The sequence below is a fragment of the Phasianus colchicus genome, chromosome 1 (genome assembly GCF_987193195.1).
Source record: "Phasianus colchicus chromosome 1, bPhaCol1.hap1.1, whole genome shotgun sequence".
Lineage (NCBI taxonomy): Eukaryota > Metazoa > Chordata > Aves > Galliformes > Phasianidae > Phasianus > Phasianus colchicus.
In genome coordinates this window covers 34,656,737-34,679,358 of record NC_143436.1, presented here as the reverse complement: position 1 = coordinate 34,679,358, position 22,622 = coordinate 34,656,737, and the positions used below count along the sequence as shown (strand labels likewise).

Here is a 22,622-nt window from a genome sequence, read left to right as displayed (position 1 = left end):
AGATATTCAGAAGTAAAAAAAAAAAAAGAAAAGAAAAGAAATGGAATGTCAGTGGAACATAATTAAACTCTTCAAATTATGATTTTCTTAAGTTCCCACTTGCAACAGGCAACTACTAGAGGTTTCCCTAAATTAATATTTCAAAAATGCAAGTTAGAGTGAATAGACTAAAGATTGTGCTACCAGCAGTTATTTTTTTTCAACAATTTACATGGAAAGATCAAGATCACTAATGAGACCTCCCACTTTCAGCCTCTCCTCTAAGAACCTTAGACAATACAGAATAACTATCTGAATGTTTCAAATGGAAGATTATCTTTTTTTCTGTTACATCAACCACTCCCGATGCAAAGTATTGGAGCAGAGGGCTTGAAAGTAACATAAAATGCCATACCTTTGATACTATTGCCTTAATCAGCACCTATAGTAATAACTTCACTTTCCAGAAAATATACCAGGCCTCAAAGTAACACCCACTGATCTTAGCAGCCATTTTCCTTGAAAAATAACTTTGTAACTAGCTCCCAGAAGTGCCAACAGCCACTCGAGAAGCTCCAAGTAACATCACAAACTTGAGTGAATGAAATAGGAAGAAATGAAGAACTCACTAGAATTTAAACACCTCTAGAAAGAAGACAGAAGTCAAATTGACCGTTTTCCTGACAAATTATTATGCAAGATTTCATACAATCCCATCACATTTAAAGGCAAGTGCAAGCAAGACATGCTTACAGCAAGAGCCACGTGAATTAAGATACCAGTATGAAGCACAAGTAAACCTGTTCATGTACAAGACTGTCAGAAATAGCAAGAGCACAATCTACTTACACATTACCTTTTATGTGAGCTTAGAACCATTTATTTCAATAGCTCAAGAAAAGCCCTACAGATAATACATTTATCAGCACCTTAGACAACTAAATGCTGAAAAACTTTACCTCAAGTGACCATATGTAGCTTAGATACAGAAAAATGAGCCAATCCCAATTCATCTTTGAACACTGCCTGCCACATGTGCAGAAAAAACTGAAGTACTTTATGGCTACTTTATAGCTCTGAATAAGAAAGTATTTCAACATTTTGCACAATGTGACAACCTTCTTCTGAAATTTTCCATTTCTTACCTATACTACTTTACCTAGCCTAAATCCAATCCTAGCACTTTGTTCCAAGCTTCCACCCATTACAAGCATCTCCTCTACACTCACATCACAGCCCAACAAACCCATGTGCTAACACTGGCTGTAGCTGGTGACCAATGTTTTTCAATGTGTCACACAAAACAGTACCTTATTTTGACAGAATTTAATGTCAGAGAAAGAACAAGACAACCAACTGAAATTTGTCTTGTACCACACCCTGCAAGAGGAAAAAAAGCAGCTCAAATATGCAAACACCTATCTTCTTAAATTCTCACATTAACTGTGATAGTAGTTGAAAATACCATTTTTCATAATGAAACCATTCGCAAACAATGAAGTCTTGCCTAAAGCCAAGTAAAAGACAAAAAAAAAACCCAGTACCTAATTATCTAGCTGAAAAGTTTTTTCATGAGCTATTCTATTATTTTTAATAAAAATGCATGAATCAATTCTGCCAAGTTCTGGCTTGTTTTCTTCATTTCTATGAAGAAAACAATACATAAGCTCAAGAACTAAAGGACTCGCTCAGATGATGCTCAGCTAAGCTTAGAGAACCACCCAAAAGACAACTGGTTTCCTTCCCAGTAGGGACACATTTTTGGGGCCTGTCTTGTCTTTCTTGTCCATCCTCTGGACCTACTGTGTTCTCTTCACACACATACATTCGAGAAGTAGGAATTCAATCAGTGTGTGCTGAGCACATGTGCAAGGCAATTCCCTGCACATTTCCACATTATTAAAAAAAAAAAAAAAAGAAAAAAAAAGAAAGAAAAGTAGCTTGTGTCCTGCTCTACTTCCTACCAAAGAAGCTAGCCACAAAAACGGCTGTTTGCTTTCTTCAATGGGCCCTATCCCTCAAACCAGGGCTGCAAGAAAGGAGGACAGAAAAAATGTGAATGCCAAAACCAGAACACTTCCTCAGAAAATCCACTTTCTAGAGTTCCTCTGATAAAAGAACAAACAGAAGCAGGCCAAGGACTGGTTTAATTGAACTTCTGAGTAACCCTGAACCACCAGACCTTTGGCTGGGCAGCCAAAGCAAAGGGAGAACATTCCCTGCTTACTAGCTCCATCCTTGTCAACTTTAAAAACAATATACTCAAAAAAGCGATCCCCCATTTCTGTAGGAAAGTTCACACATTAAAACAGAAGGTTTTTTTTTTTTTTTTTCCAAGACAAGGAATTCAGAGTATTTATTTTCTCAGTATTACTGCTGCCCGCACAATTGAGACATTCAGATTTACCAATCAGCATGACAGGGCAAGTTTTAATCATGAGTGTCACAGTTGGAAAGTTTATGCTAGGAGCTGAAAGATCATCTTCTCTGTTAAAATAATCAGATGTTAAGAACTTAAGAGTAGGACAAAAAAAAATAAGCAAATGTGTGTTTGTGGAACTGCACAGCTTATCAATACACAAAACCATTTATGTAGGTATGGTCAGAAGTTAACCACAGAACAGGTCCCAACAGTCACACTACAACAAACGTGTGTTCACCACCTTCCCAGAAACAGGACTGAACAGTAGTTATTAAGAGCCACACAGACAGTCAAAGAAACTACAGCAGATGCTCAAGCTTTTGTCGCTATTGACTTTTCTAAACACTACATTCTTTGCCTCTAGACCTCCTGCAAAAAGCACGAAAAATAAAAAACTATTCTGCTATTATAGTTACTGCAATAATGAATAAGGTCTGAAAGGAAAAAAAAAAATGAAAAACAAAAAATAAACAGAACACTCACTGCTACTTCTGCCCTGTAACTTCTAGCAGACCCCAAACTAGCAGCAGGATCATTCCATGCAAGATGCTTGTATTCGTGTTCACACACACGGCTATACACATGCCCTACTATCCATACAAAGAAACACCCCGCATTTTTCTCCTCAGCGATTGCAAAGACAATAACAGTCACAGGAACAGGTTGCCCAAGGAGGCTGTGGATGCTGCATCCCTGGAGGCATTCAAAGCCAGGCTGGATGTGGCTCTGGGCAGTCTGGTCTGGTGGTTGGCGGCCCTGCACATAGCAGGGGTGTTGAAACTAGACAATCATCGTGGTTCTTTTCAACCCAGGCCATTCTATGAATCTCCAAGAACCCTCTAATGGTCTCATATCCCAAAACTACTTTTCCAAACAAATTTTTCATCACTCCCAACGAGCAATGACATGATTTTTCATTCTGATATTAGTGCCTCCTTAGGTGGAAATGGTACACTTCCATCTCCATGTGTTTCGTAAATAGAAAATGGTAGTTTCTACATCCATTCCAAAAAGTTGATTCCTTGTATTAAAAGATACCCCAAGTAACATAGGATTAAAAAAAAAAATGCTGTGAAAATCAAACTCCAACACAACAGTATTTAATGTATACTCACATTCTCATTCTAAATATATAAGAAAAGCACATATTAGAAAATAATACATAACAGGTCCAAAGTCTGCACAAAGTTTGTCATAGTGTTGAAAAAAACACCTCAGCCTAGCATCCTCCCAAGCCTCAACATACATTCACAAAGGCAACCTGCTTAACTACTTAACAACTACAGCGGAACTTTCACCCTACAAGAATCCCAGGTATCCAAACGTGCATCTTCTCTGAAATGGGTAAAAGCCTTACCTCGTTGATTGTCTATTAACCATGCATCTTCTAGACTGAACAAAACATGAAATTGCTTTGTGAAGAAAACGTGCTAGAAAACAAGGTATCAATAGATTACAGCAGAGAATAATCAGGATACGGGTTTATCCCCAAACGTCTAGCAAGCTTCACTACATCACATTAGGAAGGCCAGTCTGTTTCAGTGTGCTCCATCCTAAATGGGAAATTGATAGAACAGCAAGACCCCAAACTGTGCAGCACAGACCGCCTGAGAACTCAGAGATGGATTAGCAGCAGTACATCCCGTTGCAGAAATTAACTGCCCTTCCCCTTGACCTAATACTTACTGTTGGCTCCCACATCCTCAGCTACTCCAGAACCTCTCATTCTCAGGTATGTGAATCCCAGTATGAGAAAGAACAAGCATGCAGCAGTTAAGAGGAACATGGACAGGTAATGTGCACTGAAGCCTCCAGTGGTGGATACCTCCTCTCTTTTGAACTGTTGGAGAAGCTCCTCCTCGGGCTCGGAGAGATTCTTCTTGTAGGTGTTTTTCAGGTAGGCGTGATTGGAACCCGTATGATTGGAGTGGTTGAGTCTGAGGGAGGCGCTCCCGCCCGGGGGGAGGCTGTTGGTAGCGGAATAGATCCTGGGCTCGGCGCCGTGGCTGCCGGCGGCCCCGCCGAGGACGTGGTTGTTGGTGGCCTTCCTGCCGGCGCCCGGGGGCTCGGCGCCGTCACCGCCGTCCGCGTCCGGGGGCGGCGCCGCGGGGGCCCTCCTGGCCGGGCCGAGGCGATACCGGGGGCCGGCGGGACCCGGCTCCGGTCTCTCGCATCTTCCCCCCGCCGCCGCCGCCGTCGCCGCCGTCTCCTCGCGGCTCCCGCCCCCGTCTCGGCTCCCGGCAGCGGCCGCCCCCGCCGCCCCGTCAGTCGCGACGGCCGCGCCGGCACCGCAGCCCCCGCCGGCCCTCTCCCGAGCCGTCTCCATCGCGCCAGCGCCGGCCGCAGCGCATTTGCTCGCTGTGAACGGAGAGGACTTGCCGAGGCTCCGCCTGGGCCGGCGGGCCGCCGGTTCCTCCCTCGGTACCTGCTGCCGGGCCGCCGCCTCCTCTTCCTCCGAGTCGGAGTACTTGTCCCCGCCGCAGGCGAGCAGCCGGCTGCCGTTCACGGTCCGGTTCTTCCACCGCCGCTGCTCGCCCTTCTCCTCCTCCTCCGCGTCGTCGCCCTCCTCCTCGCCGCCGTCCCCGCGCTCCCAGGCGCCCGGAGCCGCTCTGCGGGCCGCCGCCGCCGCCCCCCACCAGGCGCCGGGCTTCCGCCGGGCCGCCTCCTCCGGGGGCGCCGTGCCGCCGCCGCCGCCGGGCCTCGCGCCGCGGAAGAGGGGCGAAGCCCGCTCCCTCCTGCCGCCGGCCTGGCCGCGAGGGCCGGCCTCCGCGTCCGACTCGTCCGAGCTGAAGCCCAGCAGCACTTTGCCGCCCCCGGCAGGGGGTGCTGCGCGGCTCCGCCCGCCGCCGGCGGCCCCGGGGAGGTAGGGGTGCTCGGCGCCCGCCAGCCGCCCGCCCGCGCCCGCTCTCCCGGCGCCGCCGCCTCCGGCCGCCGTGTTATTGTTGTTGCTGTTCCGGGTCTTGTTGGCGCCGCCGCGGGCCCCGGCCCGCTCCTCCTCGCGCAGCTTCTTCAGCTTCTTCAGGTAGACGGGCCGAGTGCTCTCGGTGACCGGCCCCGGAGAGAAGCCGAAGCGCCGCAGCTCCGAGAAGAGCTCCTCATCCGTGAGCTGCGCGGCCGCCGCCATTTTCCGCTCCCCCGCCGCCGCGGCGTTTCCTACCCACGCGCCGCGCCGCGCTCCCCGCCGGAACTGACGCGTGCGCACTCGGCTGTGGCCTAGACCCGCCCGTCACCCCCAGGCGCCGCCCGCCCCCGGCCCCGGCACGGCAGCGTCTCCGGCGCTCCCCGAGCCGCCCTGCCCTGCTCTGCCCTGCCCGCCCCGCGCCGCGACGCACCCGGGGCAGGGGAGTGGGGCGGCCGGTTCCCGTCAGCGGCCGATGTGGGAGGAGGTCGGGGACGGGAGCTGGTTGGACTGCAGTACGGACCCCTGAAAGGCGCTGCAGGGCGAGGCTTCAGCGCATCCCGCTCAGATCGAGCGCCGCACGTCTCCAACGCCGCTTTCCAGTCGCGGCGCTGAATAAACCAGACCCCACCTGCGCGCCTGGCGTGGGCCGTCTGCTCCTTCCTACCCACCCTTGGCTGAGCTCTCCTCTTGTAGAAAGACGGGCAGCTGTGAGGAGATGTTGCTGTGATACGCTCAGCAGTGAGCGCTCCTGGAAGATGCGCCCTGAGCATCACCCTCCTTAGGGTTACCATTGCCTGGAGACGTTGTTTTCTTTAGGAAAATACGCCGTCTCAAATACAGAACCATGAAAACTAAGGACATACATCAACGTGTGCTTGTCACACGGGTGTTTATCAGAATGGTTGTGCCAACTGGCATTTCTGAGCATGGGGCATGTGCCAGCCCTCCTGGTTGCCCCTTTGCATGCAGGCCTCATGTGGAGGCTGCAAAGTCCCCTTCTGACCTGTGTGCTTCCGTCTGTCCATCCCAAATGGCAAACTCTTGGCCTATGCACTGATGAGAACACCGTAAAGGCAGCACCGTTTCCATTTCAATCCGACTATAATTGCCCTTGTAGGAATGCACACGCAGTGGTGCAGAAGCAGGATCTGGTGGTAAGAGTAGGTGTATGTTTTCCGCTCTGGGTCTGCTGCAGTGAGGGATGTTGCCTCCTAATGTCGGAACTGAAGCTGCTAAGCTCAGTCGTGGAGGAACATTCGCAGAGCAGGACTTCAGATGACTGTTCTGTAGCTATGTGCTGAAGACTGAGCCAGGCTGCAGAGCTCGAAGAGTGTCATGAAACCATCCTTCATAATGATGATGAATTGTGATGATTAACCGCTGTACTCCACCCTTCATTTCTGACCAACCACACCTGGAAGCACAGAGCCAACCATCTGATCTCAGCCTCCTTTAACATAACCTTTCTGAAGCTGCAGGGTCTGTTACTGGGTTACTCTGTTGGTGCTGCTGCGTTCCACGTGCAGGGGAACCATTTCACATGCAACAATGTGCTTTGGAGCAACACACTGAGCTCTGTGTGTACTGAAGATTACACTCAAAATCTACTGTACATTAAATCACTAACATAAATGCACCCACTGACTTCTCTCCCCACCTGAAAGTAGCTAACTGATATTCCAAATGCCATGAGAAATGCTTCCAACATTCCACCCCTTCTCTTCAGTGTGAGCAGCCCAAGTCTTCCAGCATCCCTTTGAGCTGATCCCTGAATATGACTCCACACTCAGTGCTTACTTCCTGCTGCCTATGGCAATGCCCAAAGCACCTGCAATCAGTCCCAGGTCTGATAACAGTAGGACAAGTGCACTCCTGGCTACACACTGACACCCTTCTTTTACGAGACGGGTGTGTGCTGTCCTAGAAGTACAGATCCCTTGATTTTACCAATAATACTCAGATGTTCCAGCTTTTTATAACAGCAAGGTCATTAATTAGTTTATAAACCTGTTTACTCAGCAGCAGGAGGCAGTAAATACTATAAATTGTCAACAAATTAATCACCTCCTGCAGAACTATATAGTGCATATACACAGAGCAGCTGACTGAAAAGTCTGTATATTCCAAGTCATGCTTTAAAACGTGTGCAAAAACATTTTGAAATGTTTCAAAAATATGTCTCCTGATTGATACTGACGTAGGGATACTACCAGTCCCAGATCTCCATGTTTGTTTATTACTATAGATTTATATCACTATCTCCAGGTAGCAGATTTTTTTCAACAGATGCCAAACAAACATAATCTTTTAAAGATAATGACTGCAGGGACTGTGGAGTTTGTTCTTTGAGAAAAATTTGGCTGTTGATTTTTTGAACAAGAAGTTTTGAATTTTCCCCTCATCTTTAAGAATGATGTTTTAAGGAACTCTCTGGTTCTTCCATCAAGTGAAACTGTGTTCTTGTGCAAGTCAGCAGTCATGTTCCTACCAACCTCATTGGGCCTGGGATTTGAAGTAGTATCTTAATACCGCTTTTATCTTTCTTTACTGATTTCAAGTTTTTGTGATGGCCATGAATTTTCATAAGTATTCAGACTCTCTGAAGGACAGTTTGCCTTTCTAGATTTAGCACGTCTTTTACTGCAACTTTGTATTCTGCTGATACATCTTCTGCTGATATGCTTTTGTTTCCTGAGGGCACCCTATTAACATTTAAAAGACCTATGCCATCGCTTGCCTTTAGATTGCTGCTGGTTTGTGGGTGAGATATGGGCACCCACAAAGAATCTAATGCTTGTACTTCCCACTTGGTGCTGGATTGCTTGCTCTGTGTGAGCACAGTGCATTAGATATCTTCATCTCAGAAAGAGGCCGTTGTCTCCACATCGCATTACTTGCCTATGAATCTCATAGCCGTTCAGCTCCCACAAAGTGTATGATAACTTGCTATGTCTGTGCACCTCTTGTCTCTAAAAGGGAACAATCTTCGTTCATAAGTCTGAGCATTCAGACTGTCCATCTCTCCAGGAACTGAGGTTAAACTATACCAGCTATCGTAAGACACCACAAAGCTATTCACAAAGAAAGAATAAATCTCTTGCAGTACAAAAAAGTCAATCTGTTGCTGGCCCCTGAAGCTTTCTTGCCCTGTTGTCTTATGTGTCAAAGTAATTTTTGCTGTACAGGACTACTGGATGCTGTAACATACATTTAAAGTGGATGACTAATGGATTGTTCCATTCATTCTTTAAATCATTGCAGTGGATTATCTCCCAAGTATTCCAGTTAAATTTGAAAAGGAAAAAATGAAGCTGATCTTGGTGATCAGACAGCATATTTTTCATATTGTTTGGCTTTCTTAGCATATAGAAGCTCTGCTAATATGTAACACATTTGTGGCCCAGAATCAGCAGTTATTTTTGCACATACATGTGAGCATTTACTTTCCTTCTATTGAGTACTTCTATTACCTTCAAAGACTGGGGGAACTCTCAGGTTCTCTACTGTGAGAGTTGTGAGGTGCTGGAACAGGCTGCCCAGAGAGGCTGTGGATGCCCCATCTCTAGAGGTGTTCAAGGCCAGGTTGGATTGCTGCCCTGGGCAGCCTGGTCTAATATTAAATGTGGAGGTTGATGGCCCTGCCTGTGGTCCTTGAGGTCCAACCTGGGCCATTCTGTGATTCTGTGATTCTGTGAAACATAAAAGCTAGAGAGACATCCTTAACCACTGGAGAATACTGGGAATGAATCCCATCACCCTGAAATTGAGAGAACACTGAATACTTAGAGATGCCTCATTACCTACACTCTTATACCTTTCTTGCTGTCTCAGAACCTTGTGGGATGCAGATATGTTGAATATACCTGAGGAAATATTTTGATGACATCCTGAACATCCTTTCATACAGGGGCAGACACGGCATTTTAGCCTGGGACTTTGATAGTGTTTGGCAGCAATGTAAAGAGCGGCGTAGTCATAGCCACAAAGAGCTCACTGCTTACAGTTCCATCTCTGACTTTGATTTAATGCGAATGTCTTGAAAACTTATGTTTATTTCATTCATTTAATAACCTTTAAAAGAAGAGGCATCATTCATGGAACAGAATGAATGAACTTTACTTCTTATGTTTTCATTTTAAGGCTAATTGTGTAATGCTTTTCTTGTGCCAAAAGGCTCAGATTTCACTTTATTCAATAAATAAGCAAAGCACTAAATTCAGTGTGTTCTAAATAACTATTAGCACTACTGTAGGTGAAGGCTTCTGCCAGTTTAATTGCTCTCTTGTACCCATAACACAGGAGAAGTTATTCCTTATCTCTAGAATACACATTTGCTTCCATGACCTTCCATCAGAACTGCATGCAAGATATGAAGGCAGGAAGCCAGCAGTCCTTAAAAAAACCCACGTTTCTACAGAACCTCTTTTCATCTCAGCAGCACAGACTGCCACAAACAAATCAGTCTCTCCTGCTTTCAGCTTTTTATTGTGTACTGAATCAATTCTTTTGTTGCTAGTGCTCAATGGTGTGGGCCTTGCGTACTTAGAAGATTTCCTTAAGCTGTGCAATTTCTCTGTCAATAATTCCACATAGAAAATTTCTCCTGTAGAAGGAGAAGGAACTTCCGTAAGAATGACTCACAGGCAAGGGGAGTGAAGTCCCACTGGCTCTGAGGACTACCATTCCTACTCCAAATACGTGCTGCATTTATATGACTTTGTTTTCTCTCATAAAAATAAAGAACATTTAGGGACTGCCCACAACAGCTGATTTTGGCCTACTGGTAAGTTATCCATATCTTCACTTTATAGGCGTCTTAGTTCTACCTGAACCAAAGCTTCTGTGTCACATCATGGGAGTCTCCAGCATGCACTGAACATTCCGGTTGTCTGCCATGTATAGACAATATCACTGCACTCAATTCCCATCTATGAGAGTGGCACATTGAAGGTTTTCCTTTGTCACTGCTTAACCTTCAGCTTCTGAGGTATGACATGGCAGCTGGCCCAAGAGTAGGCCACATTCTTCCTTTGCACTGCTGAACTCTATATACCTGCTCTGTTGGCCTAGTGTTTAGACACTGCATGGCAGAGAGGGCCAGTGAGTGCCTTAGTAGGAGAATGGAGCTAAGGATGCCTAGCATCTGAAGGCCTGGAATATCCACAGGAATATCCTCCAGTTACGGGCCCTTTTGTTCTTATCTCTGCATGGTCTCTATAGGCCACAGATCTCTCTTTTCCCCTTGTGTTAGGTTTCATATGAAGGCCAGATCTTTCAAGTTCACTGCGTGCCGTGCAGCATCCTGGCCAAAGATTTTATGTAATTTTTCAGACCAGAGACACATCTGATGAGCCATTTAGCTTATTGTATGTGACCTGAAAAACCTCATTGAACTTGCATTAGAACTGAAGTCCTTTTACTGTAAATTGTTGGACCAGCTCCAATAATACTTCTGGGAAATCCACACAGCAGCAAAGCCCTAGTCCTCTCCCTGTGTAGAGCCAGACAGGAGCAATGCCAATGCTTTCTGCCTTATCTCCAGCTCACCTTCATGAGACTGAAATTGGGCTGGAGTGGAACAGATCTCTTTTCTTGTGGAGAAAAAGCATAAAAATACACAAAAAAAGAAAAAAAAATCCAACACAGACACACACAAAAAAATCCACATAGAATAGAAACAAGGATAAAACAGTAGAAATATGGGAAATTGTATAAAAAAAGAAAGATGGTAAAAAGAATAGAAGAAAGCACAGGAAACAGCAGAATAGCAATAGCAAAACACACAGTAAGTTAGAAGGCAAATACTGAAGTGGTTGCTGTGTAACACAAAAGGCTCTGTAGGACAGTGCAGAGCTGTTCATTCAAGAAAATCTAGAGGAAATAGTTAGAGGAGCTCCCTGTGCAGCTGGAGTGAGACAAGGCAGGAGAAAAAAGCTGTGATTCTGCTCTCCATCCCCACTGCATCGGGAACAGTAGGTGAAAGGGTGAACACTCCTCTCATGATTTCATCCATGCTGCAAACAGTTGTGCTCCATTTGTGCCTATGGAAAAGAAAAACTACACTTGCATAACTGAAGAATTGGGGACCAGTAGCAAACCAGGTAACACACACTCCAAGTAACACGATAGAAGCTCCTCTAACTTACCGCTGCTCATCAGCTGTGGACAAAGGCTTCTCATGCTAAACTTAGTATTTGTGAAAAATTTCTAGGGAAGAAAGAAGTGATTACAGTGTAAAAAATAAAATGTTGTCTAATGTAACAGTGCCCTGAACAAACAAATCTCCCCTGCAAAGAACCAGGGAGAAAAAAACTACACACACCTGCTGTAAGTGGCCACTGTACAAGTGGAGGGCTATTCAGAGAGTTCAAGTGTGACCAGCGTGAGAAATGAGAACAAAATAGCTTTCTGCCCTCTAAAAGCCATATGGCAATGGGATAAGAGACAAATTAATACTACAGTTTTGCAGATAGAGAACTAAGACGCAGGGTAAGATACAAACTTCTTACACATTTCTGTTTCTTATTGTCTTAAGTACTATGAGTAATCTTTAAAAAATGCTTAAATTGAGCAAACACTCCAGTGTTAGCAGCATAAAGGACCCAAATGACTCACCTGGGGTCATAAAGACATCTGTGAACTGTGAACAGAGCTGTGAACTGAGCTCATGCCATGAGGACACCAGAGGGAAAGCAAAGAGACTTGTACTTCGCCCCTGGCACTCCACTGCCTTGCTGTGTGGCAAATCACTTCCTCTTCAGGTGACTCAGTTTCTCCTACAGGCAGACGGAAATAATGATTCATCTTTGTGAAAGTCCTCTAAGAATGAAGATGGAAAATGTTATAGAAGAGTAAAGTAGCAATTCCATTCCAGTGCTTTCTCAGCCCATTCTTGGTCCTTGATTTGCTGGATATTTTAGAGAATGATACCTTGGTTACTGTGAATGGTATTCTTGTTAGAGACAATGAAAATGAAAATTATATGGAATTAAATGCAAGATAACTGCTATTATATGCTATAAATAAACAGAAGATGTACCAAAAGAAAATGTTCTGCGTTGCAGAGTCAGTCAGTCAGCCAAAAAGTAAAATGCCGGTTGACTACTCAATCCAGAGGAAAAAAAAAAAAACAACAGTATGTAACCATGTAATTTAAAAAGTTGTCGTAACATAATCAGAAACAAAGTGGGTAGATATAATTAGACCCTTAGAGATGTGCTGAAACAGGCACAGACAGAAGAGCTGAATGGGAAAGTGCTAGATCATGAAAGGAAGATTTTTCGAGTGAATAGCCTTGTTAACAGCAAAAAATATGTAACAGATGAAGTAAGATAGGGAGACAAGAAGAGAACAGATGAGATAACAGGCCTTGTAATGTGGGTTTGTGACTAGGAAAACTGAATTAACTCTGTGACAAGCTCAGATAGTAACATAGAGAAGATGTGCAAGCTAAGCTTTCTAATGAGACCTTTGCAGAGTGTTCATGATGTTCTAGATGTTCAAGTTCAGATGTATAGAAGACCACTTCCTAGAAACTCTAATCACAAATCTGACTGAAATTAATTGGAAGCTCATCCAGAAAGATACAGGACAGAAACCTTCCCAGCTAAAAATTACAATAACCATTATTAATTACTCACACGCAAATTTTCAAAATCCTACATGCATATTTTCAGCTTAGTGTACATTGGCCATTTGTTATATTCATATGAAAGACAATCCATAAATGTCCAATTAGGCAGCTGTATCTTAGCCAGCTGTGTTGATCAAAATGGTACCTTTGAACTGATGGTTAAATCTATATATTACATATGTAAATTAGCATGTAAAATTTAGAAAAGACACTCCAATCTTTTTTATAAAATGTTTAAAACTCTCTGGCATTGAGAATTTAGTGTAATCTCAGTGAAAACAATATCCAGGCCTTAAACATCACTTCATTTCATCTCTTACCTGGGCACAGTTTCCATGCTCCTTTGCGGATCCTCAGCTCAAGGACAACCACATGTCCATTCTTAGATACATCTGGATCTACTTTGATCTTGTGAAAGAAAATAAATATATGAAGGAAGCAGAATTGTTCTGTGAAAACTATAAGCACTTCAATTGCTTACATATATTTTGCACGACACTGACATGTATATCGTATCACTGTCTTGTAATTTGGTTTGGGGTTTCTTTTATAACACGTCTTTTCTTTCCATGGCTTGTTTTACTAACTCTCTGGAGCATTTCCTATTTTAATCATCATTTTTTAAAGCCATGCTTTAGGACATATTAATCCTTAGTCCTTCCCTTAGGAGCTGATTTACTATGCACAGTTCAGCACTTTTTGCATCACTTTCCTTCTGCTAACTGTGGAAGTCTGGACCCTTTTAAATCTATTTGCAGTTGTCAGAATTTTCTGAAAAACTCATCCCAGACAAAAGTCACTAAATACCATTACAGGCATGTATATATTTTAACACTTTCTTTATCCATCTGTTGCTCTCAAAATTTAGTCTTAACTTCCAAGTGCTCCACAATTTGACGTTATTTCTTCTCCTTTTGACACCTGGTAATGCTGTAGTACTGCATCTGATATCTGTTGCTGAGAACACATACAAATTCCAGATCCTCCATCATCCCCTTCCCTGAGTCTCTGGGTTTCTTCTCTAGAGTTACCTGACTCCCCATTCTGCTCAGCCTGTTTGGTGAAGCCACAGTCCTCACTGGGGCTACTGAGTGCAAGAACTTTGCAAGTCAGCACCATGCTGTGCAAGGACAACATCAACACATTAATAAACACGTTCAGAGATTGCTGTGCTCACTTCAGGTGCTGCCTGTGTAGTTTGGACCCAAAAAGGGTCTTGCTTGCTCTCTGCATAGTGAAACAAGGTTCCTGTGTCTTGGCTACTGCACAGACCTTCTTCAGGAATTAAAACAAGGAAAAAGCCCAGAGCTGAGCACTCTGAGAGGTGCAAGTCCTTTTATGCATCACTCAGGCACCTGCTCTCACTGCCTGCTGCAATCACAGCCTTAGTCCCCTGCTATATCCACTGACTTCGGCAGGAAGCAGTGCCAGACCTCTGCAGAGATCCAGCAGTCTATTCTTTTCTCAGAATACTCTATTTTGGTTAGATAATTTTCAGACGTGTCATTGAATAAATGTGGAAGAAGGTTAATGTGATTAAAAAGTGTTGTAGCTATTGTGCTCAATGCCAGGCATGTCCTATCCTCTTGCTGATTGGATCTTTTTGTGCTTTTTGAACTTGCTGACACCCTGTCCTCCTGCGTCTGGCACTGCATTTCTTCCTCTGGCTTTCTTCCCTGAATGTCAGGATCAAAGCCCTTGGCATTTGGTCCTCCAGTTCTTTGCCCTTCATCCCCAAAGAACTGCAAAGCCTTTGTCCTCAGTGCAGATATTTTGGTTCTCTGTGCCTCCTCCGCATGAAAACCCCTTCTTGGTCTGCTTCTCTCCAAGTAATGCTGCAGCAGAAAGTCACTGAGGGATGCATTCTGTCCTGTGGGGGAAATTAAGCTTAGCAAGTTCTAGAAGTGCTATGAGATAGAAAACAAGGAGTGATACTTGGATGCCCGGGAAACAGAAATTAAAACTTCTGTGGAAGAAAATAATTTGCTAGAGGAAATATTCCACGGTTAGGAATGTAATAGGCCCTAATTATGAGTTCATTATTTTCATAGTTCTCTACTGGTTCAGATGACTTCATTGTGTTAATTTTTTCCTCCATTTGGCTTTGTCTGTAGTTCAACGTATCATATAATCACAGAATGGCTTAGGTTGGAAGGCACTTCCAAGCCTCTGCCATGGGCTGGTTGCCACCCAACCAGCTCAGGCTGCACAGAATCCCACTCAACCTGTCCTTGAGCACCTCCAGGGACAGGGCATGCACAGCTTCTCTGGACAGTCTGTGTCAGTGCCTCACCATCCTCTGATTAAAGAATTTCCACCTAACGTCTAACCTAAACATCCTCTCTTTCAGTTTAAAGCCATTCCCCCTCGTCCTATCAGACCATGTAAAAAGTTGGTACCTCTCCTGTTCATAAGCTACCTTCAAGTACTGGAAAGCTGCAATGAGGTCCCCCCAGAGCTTCTTTTCTCGAAGCTAAACAAGCCCAGCTCCCTCAGCCTATCTTGACAAGAGAGGTGCTCCAGCCCTCTGATCATCTTCATGGCCCTTCTCTGGACCCTCTCCAGCAGCTCCATGTTCTTGTGCTGTGGGCTCCAGATCTACTTCAGCACATGGATCTTGACTGGAACTCCTAGAAAACACTTCTTGAAGATATCTCAGTCATGCATTCCCATCTTTCTGGCTGCACAGTGAGGAAAGCAGCAAAACTAAGGAACCTGAGGGGTTTTGCTGCAGGGATAAAGGCAGCTGGATTCTTTGCACTGCAGAATTACAGGGAAAAAAAAAAAAAGAAGAAAAAATAATATGACAGGAAAGGAACAGCAGAGACATCAGCAGCTCTCTCACTGCCATATGAACCACACAAAACCCACACAAACCCAGGACACAGGCAGCCCTGCTCCACGTTCCATGTCTGCCACTCTCTGGTTTAGTTGGGAGGTGCCTGGGACATGGTCTCAGCAGCACCTGCATCCTGTGTCAACAGGAAGAGCAGAGAGACAGACAGAGCTGCCCATTTGGCAATGCTGGCTTTACCACTGTCTGGCCTGGATGGCATCCCCACACCTGGCCTGTGTGCTGCTGCAGCTCTGTGCCCTGCTGCCTGACTGCCCTGCTGCCTTGCACAACGTGGAAGGTGTGACATAGGTGTGAACGGAGCTGTGCAGCCCTTCCCTTTGCGCTGCCCAAAGCAGTTTGAGAACCACCTGATTTTGAGATTATTTCCTTCTCTTGTGCTGTTTGGTGCCAGAGAGAAAGGTATGACCTAAGGTGATCTTTTCCTACTTTGTTGTTCATGCATTCCTTACCGTTTGCAAAGCATGATTTGAGGCTGCAGCATCTGTAACCCTCCCCACTTCTGTCCTTCCTTATCATGGGTGGACAGTGTAAATTGTATTCTGCTTCCAAGCCCATATTAAGGTGACAGACTTTTCAGACATAGGCTACAGTTTTCTGAGAAAGCTCCTAAAAGCTTTCAGTATGCTTTTTGATTCTATCTCTGAGAAATGTTAACAATGTGATTAGTTTTAACCTTGACTTTGCAAGCAAATAAAGCTTTCTTGCTAAGTAAGTCACAGACCAATGAAATTTGCACAATCTCAGGGCTGCAGAAGCTAAGCTCTTACTCTCCTGTGTATGAGATGAGCATTGGAGCCCTCAGCACAGCTACATTCAGCCACAAATCACACAGCTCTCACACATTTTACTCCTTTTCAGAGATCAATAATTATCGCATCTGCCCACTATCTCCTCCAGTATATGTAAATATTCAACTGTCTGAAGCTGATGTCGTAAGTAAAGCAACTTGCATAAAACAGATTTTTTTTTCCACTTTAGTACCATACAATAATAATTTGCAAAGGATGAATTAGGTTAGATGTTAGGAAGAAATTATTTACTCGGAGAGAGATGAGGCACTGGCACAGTCTGCCCAGAGGAGCTGTGGATGCCCCATCCCTGGAGGTGTTCAAGGCCAGTTTGGATGGGCTGGTAGGTTGCAACCAGCCCCCTGCAGAGGGGATGGAACAAGGAGGGCTTTAAGGCCTCTTCCAACCCAAGCCATTCTATGATTCTATGAATCACTGTCAGCACTCAATGTTCTTTGCCATTTCTAAAGTACAAACTTCCTCACTTCTGCTCTTCTCCCCTTTTACTTTTCACTTTGCCAGGATCATCTGACTTTCTCTCCAGTACCCCTCTGCAGGACTGAAGGAGGCAGACACACTGAAGTAACAGAGGCAGTCAGAAAAGATCTAGAAGAAAGTGAGTTGATGCAGAAATAGGAAAATTAATATTACTAGCAGCCTCACAGGGTCCTGAATCTAACATAGACTGGACTACTGAAGTTTGCCTCTCATGATGGACTCTGATTTCACTCAGAGAAGTACGGCCTTTGACTGAAGTTTTGCCTGCATTTGGGGATCTCTGTGGTCCCTTCTCTATGTAATTCTTCTGATGTGTAACAGTGTATGAGAACAGACTGCACCTCCTACCACTGACAGCACAGAGGATGTCTCTTTTCTTCCTCTGCAGTAACTGCTTGCTGTAAGATACTCCCTGAGACCTGCACTTCTCCATCAAAACGATTGGAAATCCAGCATCTGCTGTGCCCACTGAGAGCCACTGCACAGCCCTGTACACGTGCCAAAGCTCTGGGACATGCAGGGGAATTGTTTTCTATGCATATATTTCAATATGAATTTCTAGTCCCAGGAATATCTCACAGCTCAATGCTTCAGTGCAACTTGAACATATCCATCTAATCTGTCTAATTGTGGATTTTATAACTAGGAACAGTACAATAAATTATGCCAATACAGAACTAATTTGAACTATTCATTTTACTACTTTTTTTCAGTTGTTTTCAGAGTGTGTAATTTTCATTATATATAAATATATACTTTTAATCAATCAAGTTTTGAGAAATCTGAAACAATTAATAGCTCACATGCAGAGAAATGATTGATAAAAATGCAATCAAACTGAAAGCCAGAAATGCACATTTCTTTGTGCGCAATGTCTTCGGTCTGACAGCTTTGAATCCAGGATTCACACCTCTCCCTCAAACACCAAATCGGCTCTGGAAATGGAATTTGCAGCCTTGGCAGAGGCTGATGTGGTGTCAGCAGGAGGATGATGGGGAATTGATGCCTTCAGGCAAGCAGCAATGGTCCATTTGGTCACGAGTTGATAAAGAGAGTTCCTTTAAAAATGGAGGTGTTGAAGTCTAACTTTACTGCAATCTATTAAAATAATGGCAACTGCAGTAAAAAAAAAAAAAAATAATTAAAGCAGTGTGTTTCCTAGATTAAATATTCTCTTTTATTTCTGCAAGCTCCTGTCTCATGTGCAATACACTTTCTAAGTCCAGAAGCTCCACACACACCTGTCTTTTCGGTAGCCAGCCTGGTCCATGGCTGTCTAGAATCACAGAATCATAGCCATTGAATCATGGAATACCCCAAGGTGGAAGGGACCCATAAGGATCACAGAGTTCAGCTCCTGGCTCTGCAAAGAGCCACTCGAAAGCTCTGTCAGTGCCATGTTCTGCAATGGTGTGCCACGAATGCAGCAGGAGAAGAAGCAGAACAGAAAATGGAATGCTGTACTGTAAGCAATATGGAGTAGGACAGGGATGTGAGAGACAAGTCATATTCCAGACAGCCATGTACAGCCATGCCATACCATGAAATGAAGAGCATCTCAATCAAAGATGTATGGAGCTGAATATCAGCTTCAATGCATTGGAAATGATGGTGGCAAAATTTGCACCAGATGGTTCCCATAAATGCTCATAAAGGAACATAACATTTCACACAGAGTGCAGTGATGCACTGGAACAGGTTGCCCAAGGAGGTTGTGGATGCCCCATCCCTGGAGGCATTCAAGGCCAGGCTGGATGTGGCTCTGGGCAGCCTGGTCTGGTGGTTGGCAACCCTGCACATAGCAGGGGGGTTGAAACTCAGTGATCATTGTGGTCCTTTTCAACCCAGGCCATTCTATGATTCCATAATAAAGAATCCCTTATGCATGTATGGCTGGAACTATTGACCAATCCGAAGCTGAAGGTGAGTTTCCTGGTTCGCATCATTATTGTTGACAAGATGTGGTGTCACCACTATGAGCCTGAGTAAAAACGACAATCCATGGAGTGGCCGCATGCAAATTCCCAGTGTTTGAGATGCAGTCCTCAGTGGGTAAAGTGATTCGTGCTGTCTTTTGGGGCAGATGTCTGCAAGCGTGGTATGCAGGTTCATTTAATCGCTGGTAAAAACGCACAGCTAAATGGTAGCGACTGTGTTGAAAAACAGCGTTTTGTAGCTGAGAATGCGCTCCATCAAATTATTGTGCCGCCGCTCGGATGGGCAGCGGCGAGAGCGTCGGGGGGTCGCGTAGGAGCGGCTCGGAGGGGGGTGGCGGCCGCCAGGGGGCAGCCTCGTCCCGAGAGCCGCCGGGAGCCGGGGGCGGTCACAGGCGAGCGGGACGGTGGGGCACGGGAGTGGTGCTGCGATCCGGAGCGGTGCTCTATTCTCCTGTGTGTGAGTTTGTGTAGTATGTTTGCCTGCTGGCACAGGCTGCCCAGAGAGGCTGTGGATGCCCGTCCCTGGAGGTGTTCAAGGCCAGGTTGGATGGGGCCCTGGGCAGCCTGGTCTAGCATTAAATGCGGAGGTTGGTGGCCCTGTCTGTGATGGGGAGACGGAGCTTCATGATTCTTGAGGTCCCTTCCAACCCGGGCCATTCTGTGATTCTGTGATTCTGTGATTCTGTGATGCGTGCACGCCCTAGGGAAATGTGTGTTTCTCGTGTGCTGAGCCGCGGGTCCTGGAAGGAATCGTTGTTAGCAGCTCAGCTAAAATAAAATAGAACTGAAGTAAGGACTCGGCCACTATCGTTTCCACGCGTGTGAGCTGGCGCGGCTCCTGCCGGAGCGCCACGCGGGGATACTCGGGTTCATTCAGCCTTTATCCATCGCGGTTGGCTTCAGCTTTGAGAAAAAAAGCAAGCAAGCAAACAAACAAACGGAGAACTTTCTTAGGAAAGAATACAGACGGAGCACTCCCGCGGGCGAGGTCCTCGCCCCGCCCCGCCCCGCCCGTCCCCGCCCGCCCGCGGGTGGCGGCGCGCAGAGGCAGAGGCGGCGGAGCGGCGCGGGCCGGGGCCGGGAGCGGGGCGGCAGCGGCGGACGCGGAGCATGGCCGCGGCGGGGCGGCTGTGTGCGGCGCTGCTGTGCGGGGCGCTCAGCCTGTGCGGGGTGCGGGCCGCGGCGCGGCAGCCCGACACGCTCTACCTGTGGATCGACGCGCAGCAAGCCCGAGTCCTCATCGGTAAGCGGGCGGGAGGGAGGGAAGGAGGGCGGTGGGGCTCCCGCAGCCGTGCCGGCATCGCGCATCGCGCCCTCTGCCCTCCGCAGGCTTCGAGGAGGACATCCTGATCGTGTCCGAGGGGAAGATGGCCCCGTTCACTCACGACTTCAGGAAAGCTCAGCAGAGGATGCCGGCCATCCCCGTCAGCATCCACGCCATGAACTTCAGCTGGCAAGCTACCGGACGGGTAGGTGCGGGCGGGCGAAGCGCCCGGGGCCGGGTGCTGCGGCCCGACGGGGAACTGAGGGGGGGGGGCGGCCTCGGAGCGGCTGTACCGGCGGGGCGGGTGTGGGCACCGGCGCTCAACGCGGGCTGTCCGCCGCTCTCCGTTCGCTCACGGTGCGCACTGAGCCGGGGGTGCCGGTAAGAAGAGGTAACCCTCAACGTGCCAGTTTTCATCGCGAAATCGTGTGCTTAGAGCCACGCATCTCCGTGCGGATTCTTTTGTTGAAAAAGCGAAGGGTGCGCGATGTGTTTGCATGAGCGCACGCAGGTAGTTGGGCTGCTGGCAACCTTCGTGTGGAGCTCGAATGTGAGCCTAGGTTAGCATGGTACAGAAAATCTCATGGGTAAAATGACTGGTTTTTACAAGGCTGAATGCTGATGTTATATTTTATTACATATCATGTATTAGAGCTGGGTAAAGATGAAACTGTGTGTATCTTCAAACAGTCAGTGGCACCTGAGTGTGCGATTCAGCCTATGGCAGCTTCACCACCATGGCTGTATTTCTGGCTGTGTGAAAGAACCCCTCCTGGTGATGGACCTGCTTGGCTCTGCCGTGCTGTGTGAGGCCCTTAGGTTTGGCTGTGGGTTCTGGAAGCGCTTCACCCCATGTTGTAGAGAAGGAGGGGAGCACAGAGTGGAATCACTGAAGCTGAGGGAATTGCTCGAAGTTGTAGGAGCTCGATCTGGCTCTGCAGAAAGAACAACTTTGCACCCCTGGGACTGAGATTTACATCACAGAAATAATCTGTGCATTTCAAGATTATGTTTCCTGCTCTGTATCTCTATCAGTCACGAGAAAAATACCTCTTTTGGGGAAGGAGGTTGAGATGTGAGGCTGACATCCCCTCACTCTGTACTCCGTTGGGCCGCCTGCAGACAGCCTGGGAGGGAGAGATGTGGCATTGCCCTCACTGAAAAGGGTCGTGGGCTGAGAGACAGCACAGAGATGTGTCCTCCTTCTGAAGCCTGTGGGGAGAAACCTCTCTGAGCTGTGGCAAAGCTGATCAACCAGCCCTCCTTCTTTCTGCTGAATTAAGGCGTTCATGTGGGAACAAAGATTCCAAGTAAACATGTTAGCAAGTAAACATGTACGTGGTTAAAGTAACATCACTGACAACTCCATTCCTACAACAGCATGATGTCTTGTGGATATTTATGAATCTAAGAAGTATTAAAATTGAGAGACTTTGCATTGCAGAGTTTATAATCCCATTTTTACAAGTCCAATTGTGTGTAAACTCACTACAAACTTTGACACTCCGGTCCTATGGCTGTGGGTATTTAAACACCTCTGCAGGTGAAGAGCAGGATTTCAGACTGAACTAGGGAAGGAGCTCCAGACTGCGAGTGTTTGAGCAGTTGGGTTAGAAAAGGATGGACTTCACACCCCAGACAAAACACCTATTTTTGGCAGCACAAACCTGTTGGATCTTGCAGTCTCTTAGAGACGTGCAAGTACAGTTGCCTGTTACCTGCAGTTCTTCTGATCCTCTGTGGAAAGCAGATCATCATTGCCCCCATGCCACCTGAACCTGTACCTGATGAGAAGGGACAATAGAAAACATGAGTGTTTTTGCAGCCCATAGGGCAAAAGCACTCATCAACATACAGGTTCTATACATCTTAGTTGGAAAGTGTCCACAGCAGTGTTGCAAGTAGAACAAGATAGCAATTTTTGTAGCAAAAAGAATATAATTTCTCCAGAATTTCCAGTATTTCGTAAAAAGAAGAAATGAGACTGTAGGTGCTAACAGGTTTTATTTCTGTGCTGTTTAGTTTTTAAGTATGAAGGTACTTAGATGTTCCCCAGCATTCAGGAGAGTGCCACTTACTCTGGTGGAACATTTCTGTCTGGGATCTGGAAAAGGATGGAAGAAAAAGACAAGATGAGGAGAGGCCAGGAAGGGAAAGAAAAAGCAAAACCAGAAGTAGTCTTTGACAGAATAAAGATGTACAAGGTACCGAAATACTACGCTGCTTCCTGTAAAGCAGCCATTACCTGGCATACAGTTGTTTTCTATTTGGTACAACGGAAATGCTTTCTTCTGAGAGTTCATGTGTCTTGTGTCCTACTAACCTCTCAGTGCCATGGGAGA

General features: G+C 46.1%; 2 protein-coding genes across 5 annotated transcripts in view; one reads left to right on the top strand and one right to left on the bottom strand.

The window, feature by feature from the left end:
* LEMD3 (LEM domain containing 3) overlaps positions 1-5,621 on the bottom strand; it is a 48,795-nt gene extending 43,174 nt beyond the window's left edge. For 2 of the 4 annotated variants that reach the window (XR_004166378.2, XR_004166379.2), the window contains exon 1: positions 4,088-5,621. Coding sequence is in view for 2 of the 4 variants with exons in the window: in XM_031589508.2 (XP_031445368.2) it covers positions 4,088-5,525 (1,438 nt within the window). In the remaining 2 variants the exon portion in view is untranslated. The remainder of the gene's footprint in view (positions 1-4,087) is intronic. The other 2 variants (XM_031589508.2, XM_031589510.2) reach the window with 2 other exon arrangements.
* A 14,478-nt stretch (positions 5,622-20,099) lies between these two features.
* Positions 20,100-22,622, top strand: part of WIF1 (Wnt inhibitory factor 1) — a 41,694-nt gene continuing 39,171 nt past the window's right edge. Inside the window, exons 1-2 of the mRNA XM_031589513.2 lie at positions 20,100-20,259; positions 20,346-20,485. Coding sequence (XP_031445373.1) covers positions 20,127-20,259; positions 20,346-20,485 — 273 coding nt within the window. The 5' untranslated portion in view covers positions 20,100-20,126. The remainder of the gene's footprint in view (positions 20,260-20,345; positions 20,486-22,622) is intronic.